This window comes from Peromyscus leucopus, chromosome 3, assembly GCF_004664715.2.
Source record: "Peromyscus leucopus breed LL Stock chromosome 3, UCI_PerLeu_2.1, whole genome shotgun sequence".
NCBI classification, from domain to species: domain Eukaryota; kingdom Metazoa; phylum Chordata; class Mammalia; order Rodentia; family Cricetidae; genus Peromyscus; species Peromyscus leucopus.
Window position 1 is genome coordinate 106,233,796 of NC_051065.1, and position 23,170 is coordinate 106,256,965.

General features: G+C 44.8%; 1 protein-coding gene across 3 annotated transcripts in view; it reads left to right on the top strand.

Moving 5' to 3' along the window:
• Positions 1-23,170, top strand: part of Zxdc (ZXD family zinc finger C) — a 32,201-nt gene that overhangs the window by 1,613 nt on the left and 7,418 nt on the right. For 2 of the 3 annotated variants that reach the window (XM_028854502.2, XM_028854511.2), the window contains exons 2-7: positions 1,481-1,633; positions 1,726-1,804; positions 2,696-2,826; positions 7,894-8,064; positions 10,702-11,390; positions 12,993-13,077. In XM_028854502.2, coding sequence (XP_028710335.1) covers positions 1,481-1,633; positions 1,726-1,804; positions 2,696-2,826; positions 7,894-8,064; positions 10,702-11,390; positions 12,993-13,077 — 1,308 coding nt within the window. The remainder of the gene's footprint in view (positions 1-1,480; positions 1,634-1,725; positions 1,805-2,695; positions 2,827-7,893; positions 8,065-10,701; positions 11,391-12,992; positions 13,078-23,170) is intronic. The other variant, XM_037203911.1, reaches the window with a different exon arrangement.

Consider the following 23,170-nt stretch of genomic DNA (forward strand, 5'->3'; position numbering starts at 1 on the left):
TCACCAGAATGAGCCTCTGCCCCCACCACCAGGTGTGTGGCACATCTGTTTGTGTGTCTTTCATACTTTATTTTTGTCGGACTTCTTAGTTTCTGGGATCATATCTCTTCTCTTCTATACTGTTAGCCAGGATCTAGGATACACATTAGCATGTATACACGTCCTGTTCTCTTAATAACATGCATTATAGAGTATGCTCATAGGTAGCAACAGATTCTAGTATTGTATTCTTACATGCCCACAGACTATCTGATACAGTCTGATGGAACACCTTCTGCAGTCATTTCCTGATGTGAGAATGGTGTCTGCAGGCCTCACCCTGGTGAAGGTAGCATCATTCTGTGTGTGTGTGAGTGTGTGTGTGTGTGTGTGTGTGTGTGTGTGTGTGTGTGTGTTGTACTGTGTGAAGGACAGGGATCCACTTCAAAGCATCAGGTGCCCCTGAGCGGCTTGTGTTGGCTGATCAGTTGGGCTTCCATAGAAGCTGGGAGAGGGACTGGGGGAGCACCACTAAGTGTCCAGTCAAGGAGGGATTCTTTTGACAACATGGGCCAGAAAGTGGCGGTGGGAATGGTAGAGGGCTTCAGGAAAAAGATCGCAGAGGGAGGAAGAAAGAGCATGGCTATTGATTGGGGGTGATGAGGGCTGTTGCTAAGGCAGAGAGTGCTAATGTTCAGTTACACCCTAAGTAGCAAAGGGAACAGATTGAAGCTAACTACGGGAGAGGATGGGGCAGAGATTCCCTAGGCTGCTACTTTTATTCAGGGTTGTGCAGCGCTTCGGAGTCTAGTGATAGCATTTTAGGGACTCTGAGGAAGAGCTGTAACAGACATAGTGCCTAAACATTTCCAGCTTTTTATTTTCCACCCTGTTTGAGCACCGCACATTTTTGTCAAAGAAGTGTTGATGTAGGAATTGCTGAGGTGTAGGTTGCTTGGGCTGATGGGGTGGGGTGGGACTATGAGGATGGAAATGAAGTTGACAAGAACCTGAGGAAATAAGTAAAAGAAAAAGAGACCAGATGATAAATGTGGGGCTGCCAGTTGCAGAGGCTGGAGGAAACTGAAAAGTGTGGGGGATGCAGTATCCTCCAGTGGGACAGAAACTCTTGGTCGTTAGTGTTTTTGTCCTGCTGATTTCTTGGGTTTCACTCAGACAGCATTGCCAGCTGGGTTTGTGGAAGACACGCTTAGTTTACGCAGATTTGGCTACAGAACTGGCTGGCCAAGGCTATGTTTGGAGGACATCCTCTTAATCACTGTGTCGTCTCCACATAACACTGGGGCAGGTGGCCTGTGTGTGCTGCCCTACTGTAGCTTCTAGAAGGCTAAATATTGGTGGACAGGGCTTTGCAGAAATGGTTTGCGAGTCGTGTCTTTCCTTGTCTGCTCATTGTGAATGTGCCCCAGGCTGTAGACAATGTAAGCTGTACTGTGTGCTTTGTCGTCCTCTGATCTAAGTTTCTGCTTCCCTCATTCAGGCTGTGAGAAGACGTTCATCACAGTGAGTGCCCTGTTTTCCCATAACCGAGCCCACTTCAGGGAACAAGAGCTCTTTTCCTGCTCCTTTCCTGGATGCAATAAACAATATGACAAAGCCTGCCGACTGAAAATTCACCTGCGAAGTCACACAGGTACGAGCTGGAGGGTGCACCACAGTGTGGACCTTACTTTGTGGTAGCTGTTGTGTCATAGTCATGCTGTGCCATTTTTTTTCTTTTACAAGGTGAAAGACCATTTATTTGTGACTCAGACAGTTGTGGCTGGACCTTCACTAGTATGTCCAAACTTCTAAGGCACAAAAGGTAAACCTTACATTTTGTTATTTATGTTCTGAAAGCACATGAAGTGTGTGTCACAGAACACTTTGAGTTATGTACAGATTTCAAGCTATTTAAAATGGAGCTCAGTGTCAATGTTTTAGAAAATTGTAAGAAAGGCAGTAAGATCTCCTCACTTGACAACAGTTGTTTCCTGTTAGGTTTGGTTTGGTTGACTGAAGCATACTGTCAATACAATTACATTTGTTTCCTGTTAGATGTTGTGGAAATATTTTTCTTCATGTTATTACTAACTTTTGGTAGTGATAATGACAACTTGGGGTCTGTGTACCCGTAATGTTTAATATGTTGTCTCATTCCATCTTGGTCACAGCTGCAACATTGGTATGTTACACATACTGAGGGGGTGGATGACCTGTGTCTATTTGCGTAACTGGGGTCTGAGGTGCTCAGAATGAAAACAATACTTAGAAAAAGACGGACTTTATAAATTGACTTAAGAGGATTCTTTCCCACTGCTGCCAAGCTCTCTCTGTGTGTTTGTGTGTGTGTGTGTGTGTGTGTGTGTGTGTGTGTGTGTGTGTGTGTCTGTCTGTCTGTCTGTCTATCTTCTGGCCATCTGTGGCTTGGAAAGCACATTGACTATAGATACTTCTAAACAATTTAGATTGCTTCATTTACTCCTTTGGGACTCATCCTTTCCTAGATTGTTGTAGCACTAATTGTTCTGTGTCTGGCTTTGGGGCCACCTTAATTATCAAAGTAGAATTTCTTACTGTGGGGCAGCTAAACAAACCCTTTGTGGACATTCTGAAATGCATTGATTATTCGGATGGAGAGAGCATGCTGGTTTTGTGTCTAAAGCCTCATACTTGTGAGTCTGTGAGTAGTAATTGTTCCTCCCTTTCGTTTCAGGAAACATGACGATGACCGGAGGTTCACCTGCCCTGTGGAAGGCTGTGGCAAGTCATTCACTAGAGCAGAGCATCTAAAGGGCCACAGTATCACCCACCTGGGAACAAAGCCATTCGAGTGCCCTGTGGAAGGTAGCATTTAAAATGGTGCTTTAGCTGTAGACAAAGTGCCACACCAACACTCATGTTGAGCTATAAGTTTGATTTGCAGAAGCACTAAGATAATTGTCAGTTACAGCATTGTGTTTATTGGGTCAGTTGAAAGTACGTGTACACTGTCTAAGGAGTGTATTGGAAGAAGTACAGGTTTGCCTTCTGCCCTGCTGCTTAATCTGAGGCTCTAGTTCCACTACCTGTTTAACTGATGATTATGAGGAATGGGTGAAGTGAGAAGAATGCTTCTTTATATGTGGTCTGGCACATAGCTTGGGTTCACTAAATGACAAATAACTAGTCTTACTGTACCTGGACCAAAATAAAGTCTGTCTGGTTTTTTATAAGGCTATTCATGAGACTTTGTCTTAGTTAGGGTTTCTATTGCTGTGATGTAACACAGTGACCAAAAGCAACTTAGAGTGTATTTCAGCTTATACTTCTGTGTTACAGTCCATCATCAAAGAAAGTCAGGGCAGGAACTCAAAAAAAGGACCTGGAGGCAGAAGCTGATGTAGAGGCCATGGAGGAGTTCTGGTTACTGGCTTGCTTCCATGGCTTGCTCAGCTGGCTTTCTCATAGCACCCAGGACCTTAGGCCCAGGAGTAGTACCACCCACAGTGAGTTTAGCCCAGCCACATCAATCATCAATCAAGAAAATGCCTCATTGATATGCCTACAGACCAATCTTACAGAGATGTTTTTCTCAATTCAAGTTCCCTCTTTCAAAAAGACTCTAGCTTGTGTCAAGTTGACATAAAATTAGCCCGCACAGGCTTTTTTCTTTAAATGTTGAAAGTGTAATTTATTTGCCAAAAATTTGTATGGCCCTTTCAAGACAGCCCTGCTGTTCACTAAGGAAGGAGTAGTCCAGGGTGAGTCAGAAGGGCCCTAATTGATGACCTGACCTAAATCTGTGGACTTTAGTTATCTTAGTTGGAGAAGGATGATAAAGGCCACTTAAAGCCAACAACAGTTCTTACAACATACTGAATGTAATACAAATGGTATGATCAAGTTCTCCCTCTTATCAGCCTAACAGCTGTGAGGATGGACAGGTAAATAAGAACATAAAAGCTGCTGTGAGATGTCCGAACTTTATCCATACTGCTCTTGGGGGAGTGTGAATGTCCTGGTCAGCTTGAAGAAGAGCTAGCCAGACATTAAAGGGTGGCTATTAGAAGCAGAAAAACCAGCAGGAGGAATCCACAGGGCAAGAGCAGTTCACTTGGAGCCAAAGCCCAGTCTGGTCTTTGGAGAGGCACTGAAGTCATCCTGGGCTGGGGGCTGGCAGCACAAAGGAAGAGAATCCCAGCAACAGCGAAGACAGAAGTCAGAGCATGTTGTAATGATTTGGACCTGGATGAGGGAGGCACAGTAGTTGAGATCAGTGTCTCAGCTGAGATTTGGATGGGAGAAGAGTTTGGTCATATGGTATATAAAATGATAAAATGTACCTTCAGCTTGGCCTAAGGTACTCAGAAAGCAGACTGTGTGTCTGCTGCTGGCTTAAAGAACAGGCTGGACTACAAAGGAAGCAGGTGGCATGCAGGTCCTTGCTTAGACCCTGCAAGTGGATGGAATTCTCAAGCAATTGAAAGTGTGAATTCTGGATTCAAGTCCTGAGTCTGCTACTTGCACGGCTCAGAGAAGTCCTGGAATGAGCAGCTTAAGCTCTGTGTCTCTTTTTCTTATTCATAAAGTAAATAAACCCTCATAGGGTTCTTGTAAAGATTCAACTAATTAAAACTTTTAAAGCTCGTAAAAGCATTGATACTTGTCAGTTCTGATGATTGTAGTGATTGCTATTAGGTGGACTTTTGTTTTCTATTTTTTAAGCCCAGGTGGAGAGCCACATATGGTGGTAAAACTGGAAAGGCTGACCTGGTGGGAGCTTTAAAGGCAGGGAGGGTGCTGAGCCAGAAGGATGTCTGTGGAGGGCCAGCTCAGAATATGGAGACCCACTAGTGTGTCATTTGGTGTTGGTGGGCAAATTTTGGTAGAGTAACTCAGGTAGAGCTGCTGAGCAGGAGGCAGGGAACTGCTTATTTTCACAGCTCTTCTGGAGGTGATTGGGGGAAGAAGAAAGGGCAGAAGTTCACTGTTAAAGAGGGCATTTGTTTGTAAAGTCTCAAGGAGCTTTGAGCCATTAAGATAATGAGCCTCAGCAGAGAGAAGAGTGACAGGGTTTAATCAAGGCCTCTGCACACGGCAGTGGAGCCTGCCTGGTACAGAGAGTCCAGAACCCCTTCTTACTGGACTAAGTGAAGCCAGGCCCTGTGTTGAGAGTGACATCAGGCACATCCTCAGGGTGGTGGGCAGTGCCAGTGCCCAGGACCTCCAAGTGGGCTATTTAAGGAAAAATAGAGCCATATAAGTAAGGGCCCTGGCCATCTCTGTATAGTTTGGGACTTAACTTCATTCTCACATGAAACTTCAAACATGTTTCTAGACAAGCTCTAAGCCTGTTCCTTATCTTGACCCCATGTATCTCATTTTACAGACAAGGAAAAGCTGCTCTGCAGAGGGCCAGAAGTTTATCTGTGGCCGTGGAACAAACTAGGGTTGCGTGCAGACAGCCTTAGCTGGGCAACTACCTGCACTTTTACACCCTTCTGCTCCAAGGCCTGGCCCCATCACTCACCAGGGCAGTCACCCGCTGCCCCTTGTTCAGGCACTGGTGTCTCAGTCTTCTCAAAAGCTGTTTCTACAGCATTCATTATTTCAGCACTGATCTTGCTCTGCCATTTATTTTGACTTACTACCTACATGCCAGTCAACTCACAAGCCTCTGGACTCAACTCTGCCTCTCCTTCCTGGGTCTGTGAAGGGCAGAAAAACAACATGACAGGCAGGCAGAGATAAAGGGAAGGCAATTGTAAATATGTGTTCCTCCAGCACTTGAATCCAGATCTGATGTGGGAGTTGAGTGTATAAGCTGGGGAATGCTGTCTCTGGCTCACTTGTACCTGTGACTTAGAGACATTTGCTCAGTTTCTGGGCTGCACAGAGGTGAAATGGGTGGGGTTATCTATGGTCATGTGTTGAGATAGTTCCAACCCTTAGAACTGTAGGATTGCTTTTTTTTTTTTTTTAATAGCTTAATAGAGGTGATTAGTATATATTTTTGCAACTGAACTTCGACTTAACTCGGAGCTGTGGATAGAATAAACAGGCCAGAGTGAACTTGATCAGGTCACATGTCTTAGACTGACTAACTCATGGTCTTCGTATTACTTTATAATTCTTTATAATTATAATACTTTATAATTCCTCCTTAGGTATTTGTTATATGTCACTTGTCAGTGGCCAGTGCTTGGGAACATAATGTTACGCTTTGTGTTCATCAGGGTTCTCTAAAGGAAGAGAACTGCCAGAATGAAAATATATATATATATATATTAAAGGGGGGCTTATTAGAGTGGCTTACAGGCTGTAGACCAGCTAGTCTCAACAGTAGTAGAAAATTCAAGAATCTAATTGTTCAGTCCACAAGGCTGGATGACTCAGTTAGTCATCAGTATACAGTGGAATCTCAAAGAAGACTCTAATGCCAGTGAAGGGATGCCTTGGCAGCAGGATGGATAAGCTTTCCAGCAAGAGTGAGGGCAAGCAGGCAAAAAAACAAAAGCTTTCATCTTCCATGTCCTTTTATATAGGCTGCCATCAGAAGGGGTGGCCCAGATTTAGGGTGAGTCTTCTGACCTTAAATCAAGAAATATCCCTCAGAAATATTTAGTTAATTCCAGATGTAGTCAAGTTGACAACCAAAGTTAGCCATCACAAATTCACTCCTTGTCAACTTGATATACAATCATATTTCCTTATGTCATTAAGATATGTTTCATTTCCAAATCAAACCAATAGCCAGATCATAATTACTACTAACATAATGTAACTATCCCACTAAAACTGCAAACACATTATATATCTTAGAATAAGTGCCAATAAGTAGAAAAGTACATTCTTTTAGTATCTTGCAACTTACATATGATAACCACTGACATCTCAGTTGGTATTATATAGCATGATAAATAAATCTAGGAAAGAAAACACAAATATCTTTACAATATATTCTTAACAAAATGTGACAGAAACACATGTCAATTATGATCAGTTTTGCAACTGGTCATGTGGCCTTAGTAGTTATAGCTACCTTCCTCTACTACCTATTTTGTATTTCTTCCACCCGCAACAAGCACCTCATTAGGTATTGTTTTTGTTTTTGTTGTTTTATTGTTTTTGTTTTCTTTTTTTTATTCTTAAGTGACCTTTATTCTTGAAAGATCTGAACCGTTGGTCATCCTGCATGGATTGGATTGTAATTTCCCATTGACTTAATTTCTGTCTTAGTTAGGGGTTACTATTGCTGTGATGAAACACCATGACCAATAGCAACATGGGGGTGAAAGCGTTTATTTGGCTTACATATCCTGAATATGTTACATAGTCTGTTGAAGAAAGACAAGGAAAGACCTCAAGTTGGGCAGGAACCTGGAGGTAGGAACTGATGAAGAGGCCATAGAGGAGTTCTGCTTACTGGCTTGCTCCTCACAGCTTGTTAACCTGCTTTCATATAGCACTACCAAACCAGGACCACCAACCCAGAGTGATACTACCCACAATGGTCTGGGCCCTCCCCCATCAATCACTGATTAAGAGAATGCTTGATAGGCTTACCTATAGCCTGATCTTATGGAGGTATTTTCTCATGTGATTCCCTCCTTTCAGATTATTCTAGCTTGTATCAAGTTGACATAAAACTAGTTGGCACATGATTCTTAATTACTATTGTGGGGGGTGGGAGCTTCCTGTGCCACAGTGGGTCACAGTGTATATGTGGAGGTCTGAGGACAACTTTGTAGAATTGGTTCCTTCCTTCCACCTTTATGTGAGTTCCAGAAATCAAACTCGGGTCACCAGACTTGGCTGGCAAACACCTCCCTTTTTGAGTTGTCTTACCAGTCCATAATGTCATTTCTGATGAACTTAGGAAGTGTTGTTGATCATCCTCAGGTATAACTCTGGTTCCCCTCTGTGTTCCAGGGTGCTGTGCCAGGTTCTCAGCTCGAAGCAGTCTGTACATTCATTCTAAGAAACACCTGCAGGATGTGGGTGCTCCGAAAAGCCGCTGCCCAGTGTCCAGCTGCAACCGACTCTTCACCTCTAAGCACAGCATGAAGGCGCACATGGTGCGGCAGCACAGCCGTCGCCAAGGTCTGTGACTGTGGCCCTGAGAGCTGCGAGAACGCATGTGCCTGAGCATGAGAGACAAGGCACAATGTGTCTCCCTCTCCACTCTCAGTCCTGTGTAACCATGAAGTTGGAGCTGTGGGTTATCACACAGCCATGGGACCTTTGTGCTCTTTCCTCTGCTGCTGCTTGCATCTACCACAGCCCCTTTGTGAAGTTCTTCCCTTCAAATGTGCCATCACCTTGCAGGCCTCCTGACACATGTGCTCTAAGCCTCTCTGCAACTGGGCCCTTTGCCCTGCACCTGTATCCTCTGAGTTTGTTTTGTAATATCCACTGTTCCTGAGCACTGAATCCTATCTCTTCCTCCTGGTCTTAGGAGACAGCAGATCCTACACAGAGGACTGTGTTCTAAAGGCAGGCAGGAAACCCTTCAAGCCCAGAGCAGAGTTGTGTCTCAGGAATGGGCTGGGCTATGAGAGAGGCATCATGATAGTGGTCAAGGGCATGTGGAGGGCAGGATGCTGAGCATGTAGGACCTGACATTCAACGTCTGGGCTACCACACTTAGAAACCTGCCCCTCTAGGTCTTATGTACAATTGTAGGCAGGACACCAAGAATGTAGGAGAGACAGCAGTGTCTGTGTCTCTCTAGTGCATTCTCAGAGACAATTTTCTCTGGGGTGAGGTAGGTTCTGCTGTTGGTAAGGTAATTGGTGGAGGCCATACATGTTTTTGACCAGTCTACCCTCACTATGACCTATGAAGCAGACAATAGCATTTAGCTTTTTCCCAATTGGAATCCTAAACAGGGACAGATCTTTGAGCCATGTTTCCCTGAGCTTTAAAAAGAAAGAAGGTGACACTATGAGCCATTTTTGGTTAGCACATCTACTGCAGAGCTCTGAGCAGCTGGAGCTGGCGAAGGTTTGTGTTCTTTATCTGGTCTCTCCTCTTGGGAGAGGCGGTTGCTTACTCTGTCCTTTGGATCTCAGGCGCTGTGACCTTAGACCACTCTGCATTAGAAAAGCAGTTGCTCTCCTGCTAGTCTCCTACTTAATGTCAGAGGGCGTCATCTTTCCTCCCAGAGGCTCTCAACCATTATCCCTCTCTCCAGCTCTGAGCTGGTGCTGTGTGACCCCACAAGCCTCAGCATGAAATTCCTTCTTCAGCTGTATCTCTCTTTCCCTAAGCTAGCAAATTCATGGTTCGTCACAGGAGTTTTCCCTAAACTCTGGATGAGTGAGAGGCCCTCTTAGCAGGCCCATGTTTATGGTGCACATTGACTAACTCATGTATCATTCATCCTGCCCATTGACAGTAGAAGACCAGGCATTCAAGACTGCCTGATGACTGCCAGCTTGTGTTTCAGTTCACCTCACAATGGTCCTGCTGCTGCAGAAAGACTTGCTAAGGGCACACCAAAAGGAAGTGCTCAAGCCAGGATCTTTGCTGGGATCTATCTACCTCCCAAAGCCACAATTCTAACCATTAGCACTATGTGCTTGTGTTTAGTCAGTGATTTTTCTCTTGTGTATCCATTTACACCAATTCTGTGGTTGACATTTGTGGAACTAATAAAATGTTAGGTAGGAGATTTTTGAGTAAGTTAGCATCTTTCTCCCATCAAAATCACTTACCACAAAGAACATAATCATCAAGATGTATGTTTGTTTGCTTGTTTTTAATTTTGAGAAAGAAACGGGTTTCCTGTTCACTTTCTAGAAAGAATCACTCCCATTTCCTCTCAGAATGTTGTATTGGTACTAAGATACTGTTAAAGAAACTTTCTGATATGACAACTGAAGAGAGATTCTGACTTTGGTTTCTGTTCTTATGTCTAAACTAGATGTCTTTTGTGGGCTTGATTTAAAAATGCATGGTGACAAATGCCTTTAATCCTAGCACTTGGGAGGCAGAAACGGGCAGATCTCCTGAGTCAAGGCCAGGCTGGTATGCTACACAGAGGAATTCTATCTCGAAAAAACAAAAACAACAACAACAGCAAAAAAGTTCAGTATGCACTGTGACCTGGCCTTCATGGTTAGAAAGTTCGCATTTGTGGTTAATGTGTATTTGATGTGGAAGAAGCAGAGCTGAGAGCTCCTTCCTTGGCTTCAGGCGCTGGGGCAGTTCAGAAGCCGCAGTGAGACAGGTGAGAGGTTCTGTTGTCTGAGCTCCATGTATCTGCCTAGCCCTGGAGTTTTCAACCCAGCCCAGACAGCCAGTTTTACTCCTTGATGACCACAGAGGACTCAGACCATCTGTGGATGACAGTAGATGTGGAGCAGGGCACACAGTTTGACATGACTGGAGATGACTGAAGCTAATTTCAAAAATACCCCAGAGCCAGAGTTGGTCTCAGAGCTGACTTATGGAGGCTTCATGCTGTGGGGTGTTTGAAACCTTGGTTAGCTAGTGTGGTATAGGAGGAAGGGCAGGCTTTGGAACACAAGACACCTCGAAGATGTTGTCAAGTCAGCCCCTCCTGTGGTGTCTGCTGTTCACTGTATGCCAGCATTAGGTCTTTCTTTACCCTGGTGGCAAGGTCTAGTGAAAGGGTAGTCAGTGTTGCTTCAGGGGTGCCTGCTAGTATCTCAAACAGAAAGAAGATTTCTCAATCTGATATGATAGTAACTGGAATATCCATTGCTTTTACAGATCTTGTACCTCAGCTAGAAGCTCCAAGCTCTCTCACACCCAGCAGTGAACTGAGTAGCCCGGGCCAAAGTGAGCTCACCAACATAGATCTAGCAGCACTTTTCTCTGATACACCTGCTAACAGTGGCAGTTCGACAGCTGGGTCGGATGAAGCCCTGAACTCCGGGATCCTCACCATTGATGTCTCTTCTGTGAGCTCCTCTCTGGGAGGGAATCTCCCTTCTAATAACAACTCCTTAGGGCCCATGGACCCCCTGGTTCTGGTGACCCACAGTGATATGCCTCCGAGTTTGGACAGTCCTCTTGTTCTTGGGACATCAGCCACAGTTCTTCAACCAGGCAGTTTCAGTACAGATGATTCTCAGGCCATGAGCACAGGAGCAGTAGGCTGTCTGGTGGCTCTGCCTGTGAGGAACTTGGGTCAAGACCCACCAGCTTTGACTCCCAGCAATAACTTAACAGCACCTGACACCGCACCAACCTCTTCAGACACTGCCCAAGAAACTGCCCGAGTCCCAGATCTGCTGGTTCCAATAAAAGTGGAACAAGACTTACCTCCTGTCCCAGATGTGGTCCCAGGGCAGGAAGAAAGCCACGAGCCATCTCAGTCTATGCTGTCCAGCTCTACAGAGAGGCCAGGGGCTCAAAAGGACTCAGAGCTCAGTGCTGGCACCGGCAGCCTCTACTTGGTATGAAGCACTCTATTCCGTCACCACCACTAGCTCACTCCCCTAATGCACCTTGGATCATGTTTGGGATGAATCCTGTCTATGCAGACGGTTCTTTCTGGTGTGCAGAAGGACAGATGGAACCTGGGCAATAGTCTGGAAGTCTGACTTTGACCTTGATTCTGGAATTGACATTCTTACAGCTTTGTACAAATGACTTAACCTATCTGAGCCTTAAATCCTCAGTTATTTCTAAAATAAGGGGTTTGGGCTACATTGTTTCTAAGATTCTTTGCAGTTCTGTGATTTTATAGTTTTCTTGAGAAAACTTGAGGCATTTCCTACTATTCTTACCTTCATGCTTTTCATGTAGTGACGAGTCCTAGAAGAGCAATGTTGGCATCAATCTTCTTAAGTTCTTCAGTGAGAACTTAAAAGCTACGTCAGGATATTTTTATTAGAAGTAAACAATGGTTCCTGAGCCTTCATTCTTGAAGGATTATAACAATACTCCAATTTTGAGGCTGGACAGTTACTGTATTCTATATTTATATCAATTATACCTTTAATATAATCTAATTTAAAGTAACTTAAAGATTCCTAGAGAGTCTGACTTTCCTCAGTCTATGATAGAAATGATCATATAAGTTTCTTTGTAATGCTGGTTGAATTTCGTTTTGACATTGATCATGTTAAGATTCATGCATCTTACCTTAGTACGAGCATCTTACCTTACTACGAGTGTGAGGGTACCTAGTAACCAACCTGCTGGAGCTGATTTGCATTTCTCTCAATGTGAGAGCAGCACAGTCTGGTGTCTGGCTTGTTGGTGGCAGAGCTACACTTGCCAGCATCTGCTTAGGCTGCCACAGTAGTTGCTAAGAGTAGCAGGTGACTTGACAGGGACTGGAGGGAACCACGGGTCAGAGTGTGGGAAGCCTGTCCCTGACGCCTGTGTCTCAGAGCCTAGCTGTGGGTGGAGATGGAGAAGCCAGCAGAGCTTGGGCTTGCCCCTTGTTTGTTCTCTTGCTAGCTGTGTGGCACTCATTGGGCTCCCTTGCCTCTGAGTGGGAATGGTGTTATGAATGGGTTTCTGTATGCCATGAGCTGTCGAGGGCTGGTAGAGGCCTGGTTTCCTTTGCTCCTTGTAGTTTTAAGAATGAAACTTTTTCTTACTAAATATTCACAAATTTTTAAATATCCTATTTGAATACTGTTTCTGTGGCACCTCAGTAAGTTTGCTGAATTCAGTGACACTTTCTATATTGGCATATGACAGTGTGGCACTTGCTGCCAACACTACCCAGGGCTGCTATGATATAACCCTGGCATCAGGAAGACTCGTGTTTTAGGGAGCAGGGCAGTGTGCAGCTCTTAACAGCCTCTCTAAAATATTTTAATGCATTTAGATCTTGGAGGAATGACCTTCACTGTTCCAGATGATGAAGTGCATTTTCCTGTGCTAACAGTCGAGCGTGTGGTTTCCCGCGTGCCTTTGCTGGTGACTGATTCCTGGAGCTCTGATACATTCCCAAGGCAGGCTTAGGATGGTTCTCTAGTCCCCTTGCTACCCTCCCTCTGCTGTTTAGATCAAGCAACTGACACACTTTTCTTTGGTCCCAGGAAAGTGGGGGCTCAGCAAGAACTGATTACCGAGCCATTCAACTAGTCAAGAAAAAAAAGCAGAAAGGAACTGGGAGCGATGAAGGTGAGGCCGAGTGTGCTGCAGTGCTGGTGGGCAAGCGACTAAGGTCTCTTGTGTCACAGTCACAGGCAGAGAAAGCACACAGAACAGTTGTTTCTGTGTTCTTTGTCTTCTATGTTCAAAATGCCCTTTTATCAATTCCTTAGCTTTATGTAAACTTAGAAAACAGGTAGTAACCAAATTCCCAGCATGTCTGAACATGCTTGACAGGTCTAAAGAGGCTCTGGGAAAGTCAAGAGTTCAAACACAGTGTCAGTTCTGGAAGGCTACTGAATAAATGAGCCAAGCTGGCCAGGTATCAGGAAAGCAGGAGGGTGGCTGGATGCTGAGTTGGGCCTGGTCTTGTGGAAACCAAGGGATTGACTCTAGGGCAGCTGTGTGAAGGCAGCCTATGCACAGCAGTCTCTGAATCAGCCTGAACCTTTCAGAGCAGCAGCTCGTGTGAATGGGAAAACTAAACAAAGCAGTATCACATGGGCCAGTCAAGTCTGGTCTGGCATGCTGCCTCTTCTGCACATGGGTTGAAGGTACAGTGCTGAAAGGAGACTGGTGAATCCTGTTTAATGTCAGCAGAGCTCTTTGGTGATCTCAGGCATCCATCATTCATCTTTACATTTACTTACACTTACTTGGTGCAATTTTATGTCTTTGCTCTTATGTCGTACCTCCAATTTAAAGTAACAGTTTTCTTCAAGCAGATGTTTCCCTCTGTGCCTCTCAGTGTCACTTGTGACTTAGAAAGGACAGTTCTGTGGCTCAAGAATCTGGAACTTGTAGTGTAAAACTTGCAGGGAAAATAAAAGAAAGGAGAAGTGAGGGTCTGTAGAAAAAAATTACCATATGCAAGCCAAATTCATTAAGGAAGTCAGATATCTTTATTGAGCCAGTTGTGTTGGAGGAAAGGGGGTGCTTCAGACTTCAGGTACAGAGTTTATTGCGCTCACCACACTGGGGCAATGTCTACTGAGATAGTTATTTGGTTATCATTTGTAATATGACATTTTAAAAATTAAAGACACTTTAAAAGTCTCTTAAAACTGATGGTTTGTCCTTAATATCAGTATTTGGCAAATGTTGAGGTTTTAGTTGTCTAAACTGTCATGCCTACTCCTGACACCTTTTGGCATCAGAATCCACAGAGGAGCAGAGGCTGTTCTTGGCAGCTACTCTTGTGGTTTAGAGCCACAGTACTTTCTCTCCCACTCTTTCCCACGTTTGGTGGAGTGTTGTATGGGTTGGTCTGTCCTGTGTGCTCAGGTGGCTTTTGCAGCTTGCCTCACTGGTATAGATGAGCACTTCTCTCATTGTTACGTGTTTCCCTAAATTAGTTACTACATATTTTTTTTAAGATTTATTTATTTATTATGTATACAGTGTTCTGTTTGCATGTATTTCTGCAGGCCAGAAGAGGGAGCCAGATCTCATTACAGATGGCTGTGAGCCACCGTGTGGGTGCTGGGAATTGAACTCAGGACCTCTGGAAGAGCAGCCAGTGCTCTTAACCTCTGAGCCATCTCTCTAGCCCTAACTATTACATCTTGAGGCTTGATCTGATTGAGTCTTTGGGGGAGAGGAGAGTTAGTGAAACTCTTTGAGGTCGTGCTGGGTTCTTTGTGGAGTCCTCTGAACTATTTCATAGCAACCTTTAGTGGCTAACACCTAGCACCATTAGATTCCTGGGGTCTGCAGAGAAAGTGATAATAGTTCTACCTTCCTCTTATTAGCCAGGACATTTATCTAAAGAGTGGTTTCTTGTCCTTCACTCTGAGATATAATCAGTAGGAGAAAGTTGGGGTACTTAATTCTGCATCAAGTTTCTGTGAGTAGTTTCTGGCCACTTTCTGTGACGATCACAGCATGTCCTCATTTTAAATATTTTATAGACTTTGAAGGGAAATAGTATTGTGGCATCTGCAAGGTATCTGGCTTTTGTGGGTGAGAAGAAAGAAAATGTCTCTGCCAGGGTGAAGGATTACCTTCTGCTACCTACTTGTCTTTCTTAAAAAGCACTCTTGAAATCCTGTGACCAGCCAGGAGGGAGTCCATGTAATGTCCCTGCCTTTAAATCATCCTTGCAGCCAACCGTGCTTCTCCTAACATGTACTGTAACTTCAGACCATCAGACCCTTTCTACCTCAGGTGGCTGTGACAGTACGTCCTGTCACCATCGTGTCCACAGCTGTAACATGTCACCCAGCCACTCCTTGCAGCCTCTCCATAGCCCTGGTGAGTCTGTCACTGACAGCTTCTGCTATCACAGTCATGGGAGGTTCCCTCTCAGCAGGTGTTCACCAGGTCCCTTCTCTGCCTGGGCCAAACCAGACTCCCACCTGGGCTCTGTTATCACGTCTTCCTAGTCTGCAGCCATGTCAGGGCCTTGGCCCTCGGCCCTCCCTTGCCTATCTTGATGCTTTTGAAGAATATAGTTCCTTGCCCTGCAGACTCTCCATGTGCATTTCCTGAAGCCGCCTTTTGATTAGACTGAGGTTCAGGTCTTTTAGAGCTGGAGTTAATGTGCCCTCCTTGTGCATTGTGCTGGGTACAAATATATATATATTTACATGGATTGCTAGCAAAGATGCTGTTGACCAGCTTTCTGCTTTCTATAAACATCCTATTTTTTCCCCCTTGTAGTTGTAAATATTTAATTTGACATGGATATTTTGCAATTGTGTGCCCCCAAGTCTTAGCTTCAGGCATTCTCTGGAGCTCACAGCCTGCTGAAAGCTCTTGTACTCAGTCAGTGTTGTGCAATGAAAGGACAAGGTCAGACCAAGAGCAGGAACCATGTGATGAGGACAGTGTGAACTTTTTCCAATGCTGGTGACCGGAAGAACTCACCTGAAGCATGCTACCTACAGTGCTTATTGGGACTCGCTTATGTAAGACCAAGCCCCTCCAGAGATAGGGCTGGTAGTTTGTGACCCAGGACTATACTATACATCATATTGTTAGCATTGACTCTCTGAAGTTTAAGGACCCCAGGGAAACAAGAACATTCTTCCTTTTTTGTTTTTAATTGTGTGTGTGTATGTATGTGTGTGTGTGGAGGGGGGCGTGTCTTGGCTTGTACGTATGTTCCTGTACCACGCCTGTGCCTGGTACCCTCAGGGGCCAAAAGATGGCATTAGATGCCCTGGAACTGGAGTTACAGGTGGTTATGAGCTGGCATATGGGTACTAGGAATCAAACCATGGTCCTCTGCAAGAGCAGCCTGTGCTTTTAACTACAGAGCTATCTTTCTATTCAGGAAGCAAGAACATACTTACAGATGGGACATTCTAGGGCCCCTAGGTCATCTTCCTGGAGCTCAGTGAGCCTAAATGTTTACCATGTGCTGCAGATACCATTTCTCATGTTTTCCACAGATAGCAATAGACAGTGAGTTTTGACTATGATAATTTGACCCTGATGTGCAGGTAATTTGTATTTCCTGTAGGTGTTTAAAAAGTAGAGTTCTTTACAGACATGAGTTCTCCCTTCCCTCTCATGGTACACTCCATCACTTTCAGCCTAGACTCAGAGGTCTGTCTGTGCCTTAGGTTATTCCCAATATCAGGTTATAGTATGACTAGCATTGACTTTGTTGCTCTGAGTGTCCTGGCTGTGGCCATTGGGAGTTCCTGCAAGTGGATTCTTGTGCTCTTCCAATGTACACTATCTTGAACTAATCTTATCTAGTACTTGTCCCAGCCTGCAGTTAACTGATTCTCCAGAGACCCCTGGTTCCTTTACTGGAGACTAATATTTACTGCCAGGATGTGGGTCCAAGACTGTGCTGGCTGCTGGTGAGCTATATGCACTAGGTTCTCAGTGGCCAGTGCTAGGAAATATTTGTAAATATCATTTTAATCAATCTGAGCTGTGTTCTCTATGCAGAATGTTAGGATTTTTTTTCAAGGTATGTACACAGTATTTCACATTCCTTGTTACTATATTGGTTTTTATCAGTAAAACATTCCTCTACATGGATCAGCTTAGACTAAGTGGCTTCACACCAGGTAGGGTTGTGCTGGTATCTTGGCACCAAGTCTGAGGGGGAAATTTAGGTTTCTGAGGTATCTGCATTTTGACATTGTGATGAAAGATTATGAATTATATTTAAGTCTGTGCACAAAAGTCCCAGTATGACTACACCATTGTGGAGTCCAGACTTTAACAAACAGAAAGACATCATTGCTGTAGATGTTGGGCCCACACTGCATGTGCATTCTCAGGAAATATGTAGTCTGAAATCTAAGGCTGCTCCCAGTATGCTGCTGTTGAGAGTAGACATCCAAGAGCACTGCTGGTATCTTCAGCTCAAGCACTTAGCTGTTCTAACAAAATCACCCGTAAGAATTCTCATTGCGAGAGAGTGAACATAGGTCCTTGCACATAGTAAGCAGTGAGCAGTGGCTTTAAGGGCTGGGAAAGGGGAGCGGGCATGGTGCTAATTAGAAGGAACAGTAAACAACAAGGCATGTGTGGCCAAAACCCAAAGGCATCTGTGTCACTGTGAAAGCATAAACAACTCTTAAGTGCATTGCCAGGAGACAAAGATTGAATATTAAATACATCTAAGCAAAGCACACCATTAGGGAAATGTATGGGAAGGCAAGCAGTGACTCAGAACAAACCCCATAGCAGGGATAACGTTAGCATGGAGAGGTTGTTATCCATGTGTGGCCCACAGCAGAGCTAAAGAACATTTATTCTGAAAACTCAGATCTCAAGTAGCACAAAATGAAATCTGATAGAAACCTAGGGGAGAGGATGAGTAAAGGCCTATCAGTATTGAAAATGACTCATTTAGCTTGTTTGCAGACTGAGCAGAAACAGTGAAGCTGTGAAGGATGTTTATCCATGGGATTAATGAAGTTAATCTACTAGATTCTAGTCTATATCCAGTATCTGTAGAAATAATATATGAAATGAGGAATGAAGAAAATTACAACTAACCTCTTCATAAGGAAAAAGTCTTGGCAGGACTTTGTTTTCTAACCATTTGTATAAATTACAAAGTAAAATTCACTTAAAAATCAAAATAAAGCCTGAGCAGCTGGGTAGCAGAAGAAAAAATGCCTAATTGCAACAGGAAGTGATAGCATAGCCATGGAGTTTCTGGTTTGATCCCTTGAGCAGTAGCAGCACTTGCTTGGGTCTCTTGTGGAGATTAAATCAGACTATAGGGCACTTGGAGTATAAGCTAATGATGACTGTTGCTGTGAATGAACCAGGGATGTGGCTGAAACATAAGTAATGTGTGCACAAGCAGCCTCCTCTTAAGAAAAGGAAGCACTAGGTGTTAAAAAAAAAAAAAAAAAAAAAAAAGGCGCTTAACCACCAGTCCTGTGTAACCATCTGTTCAGGTTGAAACTTTTGGCTTGGGTGGAACAAAGCATATTCTTAAATGTGCACTGCTATCCAAGCCATTTGTTTCTATTTCTGCACTTGAACCAAGAAAAACAGCAAAAGAAAGTTGCACTGTCAGTGGAAACAGAAATAAATGTATCACACACAGTGTGATAATACATTATAGTACTTGCAACAGCACATCATTCTGAAAGACAAATGTGAACACTAACATGGAAAAAGTACATGCATCAGTCTTTTGTGCAATTGGCTACACACCTTGCTCTACCTAGGGCTGTCACCACACAGAATGGCCATAGAAGCTTCCTTTAAAATACTAGATACAACGTTCTAAACAGCGTCCTGAGCATCTTCTATTTACTATATGCTGACTAAACAGGGCTTGGAGACTACCTAATAGTAGCTCTTTTAATGAGTCAGTCACAGTCAGAGGCCAGTGAAGAGCCCTACTGTTTTCTCAACAAGTATGTCTGTGCACGGCTGTCCCATACTTGTCACTCCCTTATTTCCTTGAGACAGGGCCTCTCACTGAACCTGGAGCTAGCCCTCTGTCTTCTAGCTAGGCTCAGCTATTCTGTTTCTGTGCCTTCCTCTCCTACCATTTCTAGGGTTACAGGCATGCTCAGGCAGGCCCAGCTTGTTGATGTTGGCTCTGGAGATGTAAACTTGGACCTGAGTACTTTATAGCAAGCACTTCTAGCCACTGAGCCATCTCTCCAGCCCTCAACAGATCTTAAGTTGTATTTCTTAAAAAATTAATAGGCATTACTGGGGAAAATAGAAGTTTCATAATGATTTCTGCCGAGTGTGGTGTCACACCTGTCATTACCAGTACTCAAGTGAGGACAGGGGTTCAGAGTTGTCCTCAGCTACCTGGTGCATTTGCACCTAGCAGCCAGCACCCACCCAGTGCTGTGCTCCAAGGGCATTCCTCCAGGCGTGCCCAGGTCATTTGGGAGTCATTCCTACTCCTGTTCTTGCCATAAGTGTTCATGTTCTTCTGGTGCGTCTTGCCTTGGAAATAAGCCAAAAATGGAACTAAGGTGGGTTCTTTGGAGGAAATGGGATCATTTATAGATGACTTCACTATTAGTTGAAAAGCCCAAGAGATTCAGCTAAAAAATCAGTAAAAGATATTTAGTGTCCAGTTAAAAAGAAGTGTCTGCCATCTGGAGTTCTCTAAAGGGCAGCAGTAGGCAGTGAGTAAATGCGGTTCCAGGGTCACAGGAGGAAATTTCACAAGTAGGCAGGTATTCTCTTACATGGAGAAGACAACAGAAATTAGCTGCAAGGCAGAGTTGGGTTGCTCCCTGGTGGTGTGGCCTCTTCCTTCCCATGCACCATGGAAAGGTGAGCAGTCTATTGAGCGGAATGGAAGTACCTGATGAGCAAAGACTGAGTAAATCAAATGCTGAGATTAACGAAGATAGATCCAGGAAGGGATCTGAGAAGGGCTGCAGTTCTCAATAGGGAAATGGGAAGGCATCAGGAAAGAGAAAATCTGGAGATGAGAAGGAACCATGGGGATGGGAACAAGTGGCAAAAAGTCCAGGAAGGGCCTGAGGCTGCAGTGTGGTTGGCCTGTCCCAAGAGAAGTCAGACTGACCTCACTGGAATGTGAGGCACTAAGGTGACCTAACTGTCACCCCTCGTGAGCCGTGGTCACACCTCTGGTCTTTACCAAGAGGGGAAAACAGAGGATCATTAGAAAAGGGACATGATATCTTGAAAGGCCATCCAACCTGTTCTTTTGACAAAAAACTGACAAATGTCATGCATGGGAAGAAACAAGAACAGCTAGGGACTTCTTTGGCCATCCAGCTGAAGCAAGAATGGCTGGGGTCAATGATGGCCAAACAGTGAGAGGGATTTGGGGCCTTTCTTGAAGTAGGAGCCCCTAGAACTGGGTGTGAAGAAATGAGAGTTACAGGCCCAACATTTACCTCACAGGGTGGTGACACTGTTTCCCTTGAAAGTCCACAAAGGCTTGAGGACCGAATGAACCTCCAGGTGAGAATGCTCAAGAAAGCAAGGGAAATGTCTAGAGACTATACTATAGATGCTCAAGTCTGTCACATGTCCACCACGGTAGCCCAGCAGGGAAAGAATGCTGGTGTGTCCTGGGCAGAGTCACTAATCAGAGCACAGGACACAGCGAGGGCCTGATCCATCCTTGCACGTGGCAGAGGTGACCCTCTGTACTTCCACCAACTGAACGCTGCCCTTTGTGGATTTCAGGTGGTTTAGGGCTTTTGAAAAGCTGTAACAACAGCCAACCAGGACTTACTGCACTCTGCTCTATCTGCTGTAACAGAAGGACCTGTTTGGTCCCCACAATCACTTTGACAGGCTAGGCAGGGAGGCGGTTCTTTAAGTTACACATGTGTGGCAAGAAGCCCAAGGAACAGAGGTGTGGTAAGCACATCTTGTCAGCAGGTTTGACCAGAACCACGTCTGCTGAGAACTAAAGGTGGCAAGGTAGATGAGCGCCACTATGAGCAAGTGTTTCCAGAAGACTGCTAGAGCAGCTGCATAGGCATCCAGGGAGGCCCTCTGGAAGGTGGCCTGGTGTGTCTACAGGGTCGTTGGCGATGATTCCAAGAGGGAGAAAACAAAACTAGTAATGATTACATGTGCAGCTGCACCTTACTGTCTAGCTTATGAAGATACCAGGAGTTGATGTAAAGGAACCATCTGCTAGCTACTGTTCTACCAGAATTGTTGATAAGAGAGTATTTACAACTCAAAAGGCTGTCAACAAAGCTGTACACTTTGTGAATGCTTTTGGTAAGTCAGTCTATAAGAAACAATGGATGTATGGATAGACAACATTTGTGTATATACTTACATAGAAACAGAAGTTAGGTAAGACATGCCCATGAATGGATAGTGCCTCCCCACCCCCACCCCACCCCCGGCTGTGAAGATTGTAAATATTATACTGTGGTCATTTCTACTTTTTTGTATTTGAGAATACATCAATTTTGTGATTTTGTGAAGCTTTCCCAGGCTCTGTGGTATCACTAGTACACGGAGATACGTGATTCCCTTCCCAGAGAGGCAGGAGAAAGAAGCCAGGGTGGACGTGTGCTTTCCACTCCATTGCTCTGATAGTCCTGGGGTGACCTATTGGTCCTAGCAGAGCCTAGCCTGTGGCCGGAGAGCTATGGCTGTGCCATGTACATGTAGCTGAAATGCTCGAGTGAGTTACTGGCTGAGTTGAGGCTTGAGTCAGTGACCTTATCTTCATAGTAATGTTTTCACTTTAAAACAAATACCTTTGGGCATGTATGACAGGTTTCCTTCCCTCTTCCTCTGGCTGCCGTCAAGAATGGAGAAGGGGCTCATTGAATGAAGAGGTTTGCTGTCAGCCCAGGAGTCACATTGCTGTCACTTCTCTTTCTAGGAGAGAATTTAGTAGCATCCTTACAAGTCCCTGGAAGTTTAGGTACAGAGTACTAGTTGGGTTTGGATTCCATGGGGATGTCATTTAGGAGTTTTGTCCCACCTTACTGGCCACACACACACCTAGAGCCTGCAGGCCTATGGTTGAGGTGGCTTTTGGGAATCAAAGTGGAGTGTAGACTTTACACTGTCACCACATGGTCTGTCCATTAGCCCAGGTGTCTGCTTCAGCTGTACCTAGTCTCCTTTGTGTGTCCAGGGTTGGTAAAGCTCCTTCAGGCAGTGTGGCCTTTGAGGGCTGTTGAATGGCGGCTCTCTACAGGACCCTGGCTGTAAACAGTCTTGGGTGGGCTCTGATCATCTCTTCTGAGTCTGAACTCTATCATTCTCCTGAGCCAACTTGGCGAGTGGCTTCATGGGAGATCATTTGAGGCAGGGAAAGACAGACTGAACTCTGGCACACTGCTAGAGATGAGGCCATAGTCCCAGCCTCAGGACTCTCCTTTAGCCTCGTGAGTCTGTTCATTTCCCTCTGTCATTTTCATTTCTGTTCACATTTGTGCTTTTCTAGTGTGTTAGCCTGCTTCCCTGCTGGGATGGTCGACTGTACCCCAGTTCAGTTGTCCCCTGCAGGATCATTTTATCCTTGTCTCCCTTCGTTGCTCTTGGGGATTGAGGAGGAAAGCAGCCCTTGATGGCAGGTTCCCAACCTTACCCTAAAAACAGCATCATCTTTATCACACACATTATCAGGGAGATGATTGATAGAGCCGATGGGTGCCCCTTGCCAATTCTGCGTAGGTCCAAAGGCAGGTGTGACTTGGGTGCACCATCTAATATCTCACCTCATAGTCCCCTTCTGTGTGAGGAGGCCTGGGTTCATAGGGTGGGTGTGATGCTTCTGCAGGAATTCTTGTAAAACAGTTGAGCATAGACTGAAAGGTGCTGGAAGAATGTATATTCTGTTCACGTCCATTTTCCATTCATTCAACATTTTTGCTGGAGCAAAATAGGGCTCTTGGGGTGTGGTGCAGCAAACAGCCACTGACCTTCAGGATAGAGTGCTCTCCTGTGCTCAGGCCTTGCTTTGTAGTCAAGACCTTCGGCCTTCGTGTCCTTAGAGACTATTCCCCGGGCTCCCCCAGTAGCACCTGGAAGCTGACTCTGAGGTCACAGATAGGAGGCTCAGGTGGGGGAACTGGCCTGGCTGCCATTGTATGGCAGGAGCTAGCTCCCTTGTCTGTCTCTTTGCATTATTGCTCTTCTAGACTCTGGTGACACCGTTTTTCCTGGTCCCTTCCCTTTGGTAGGGGTAGTCCTTGCTGCTATGGCCACT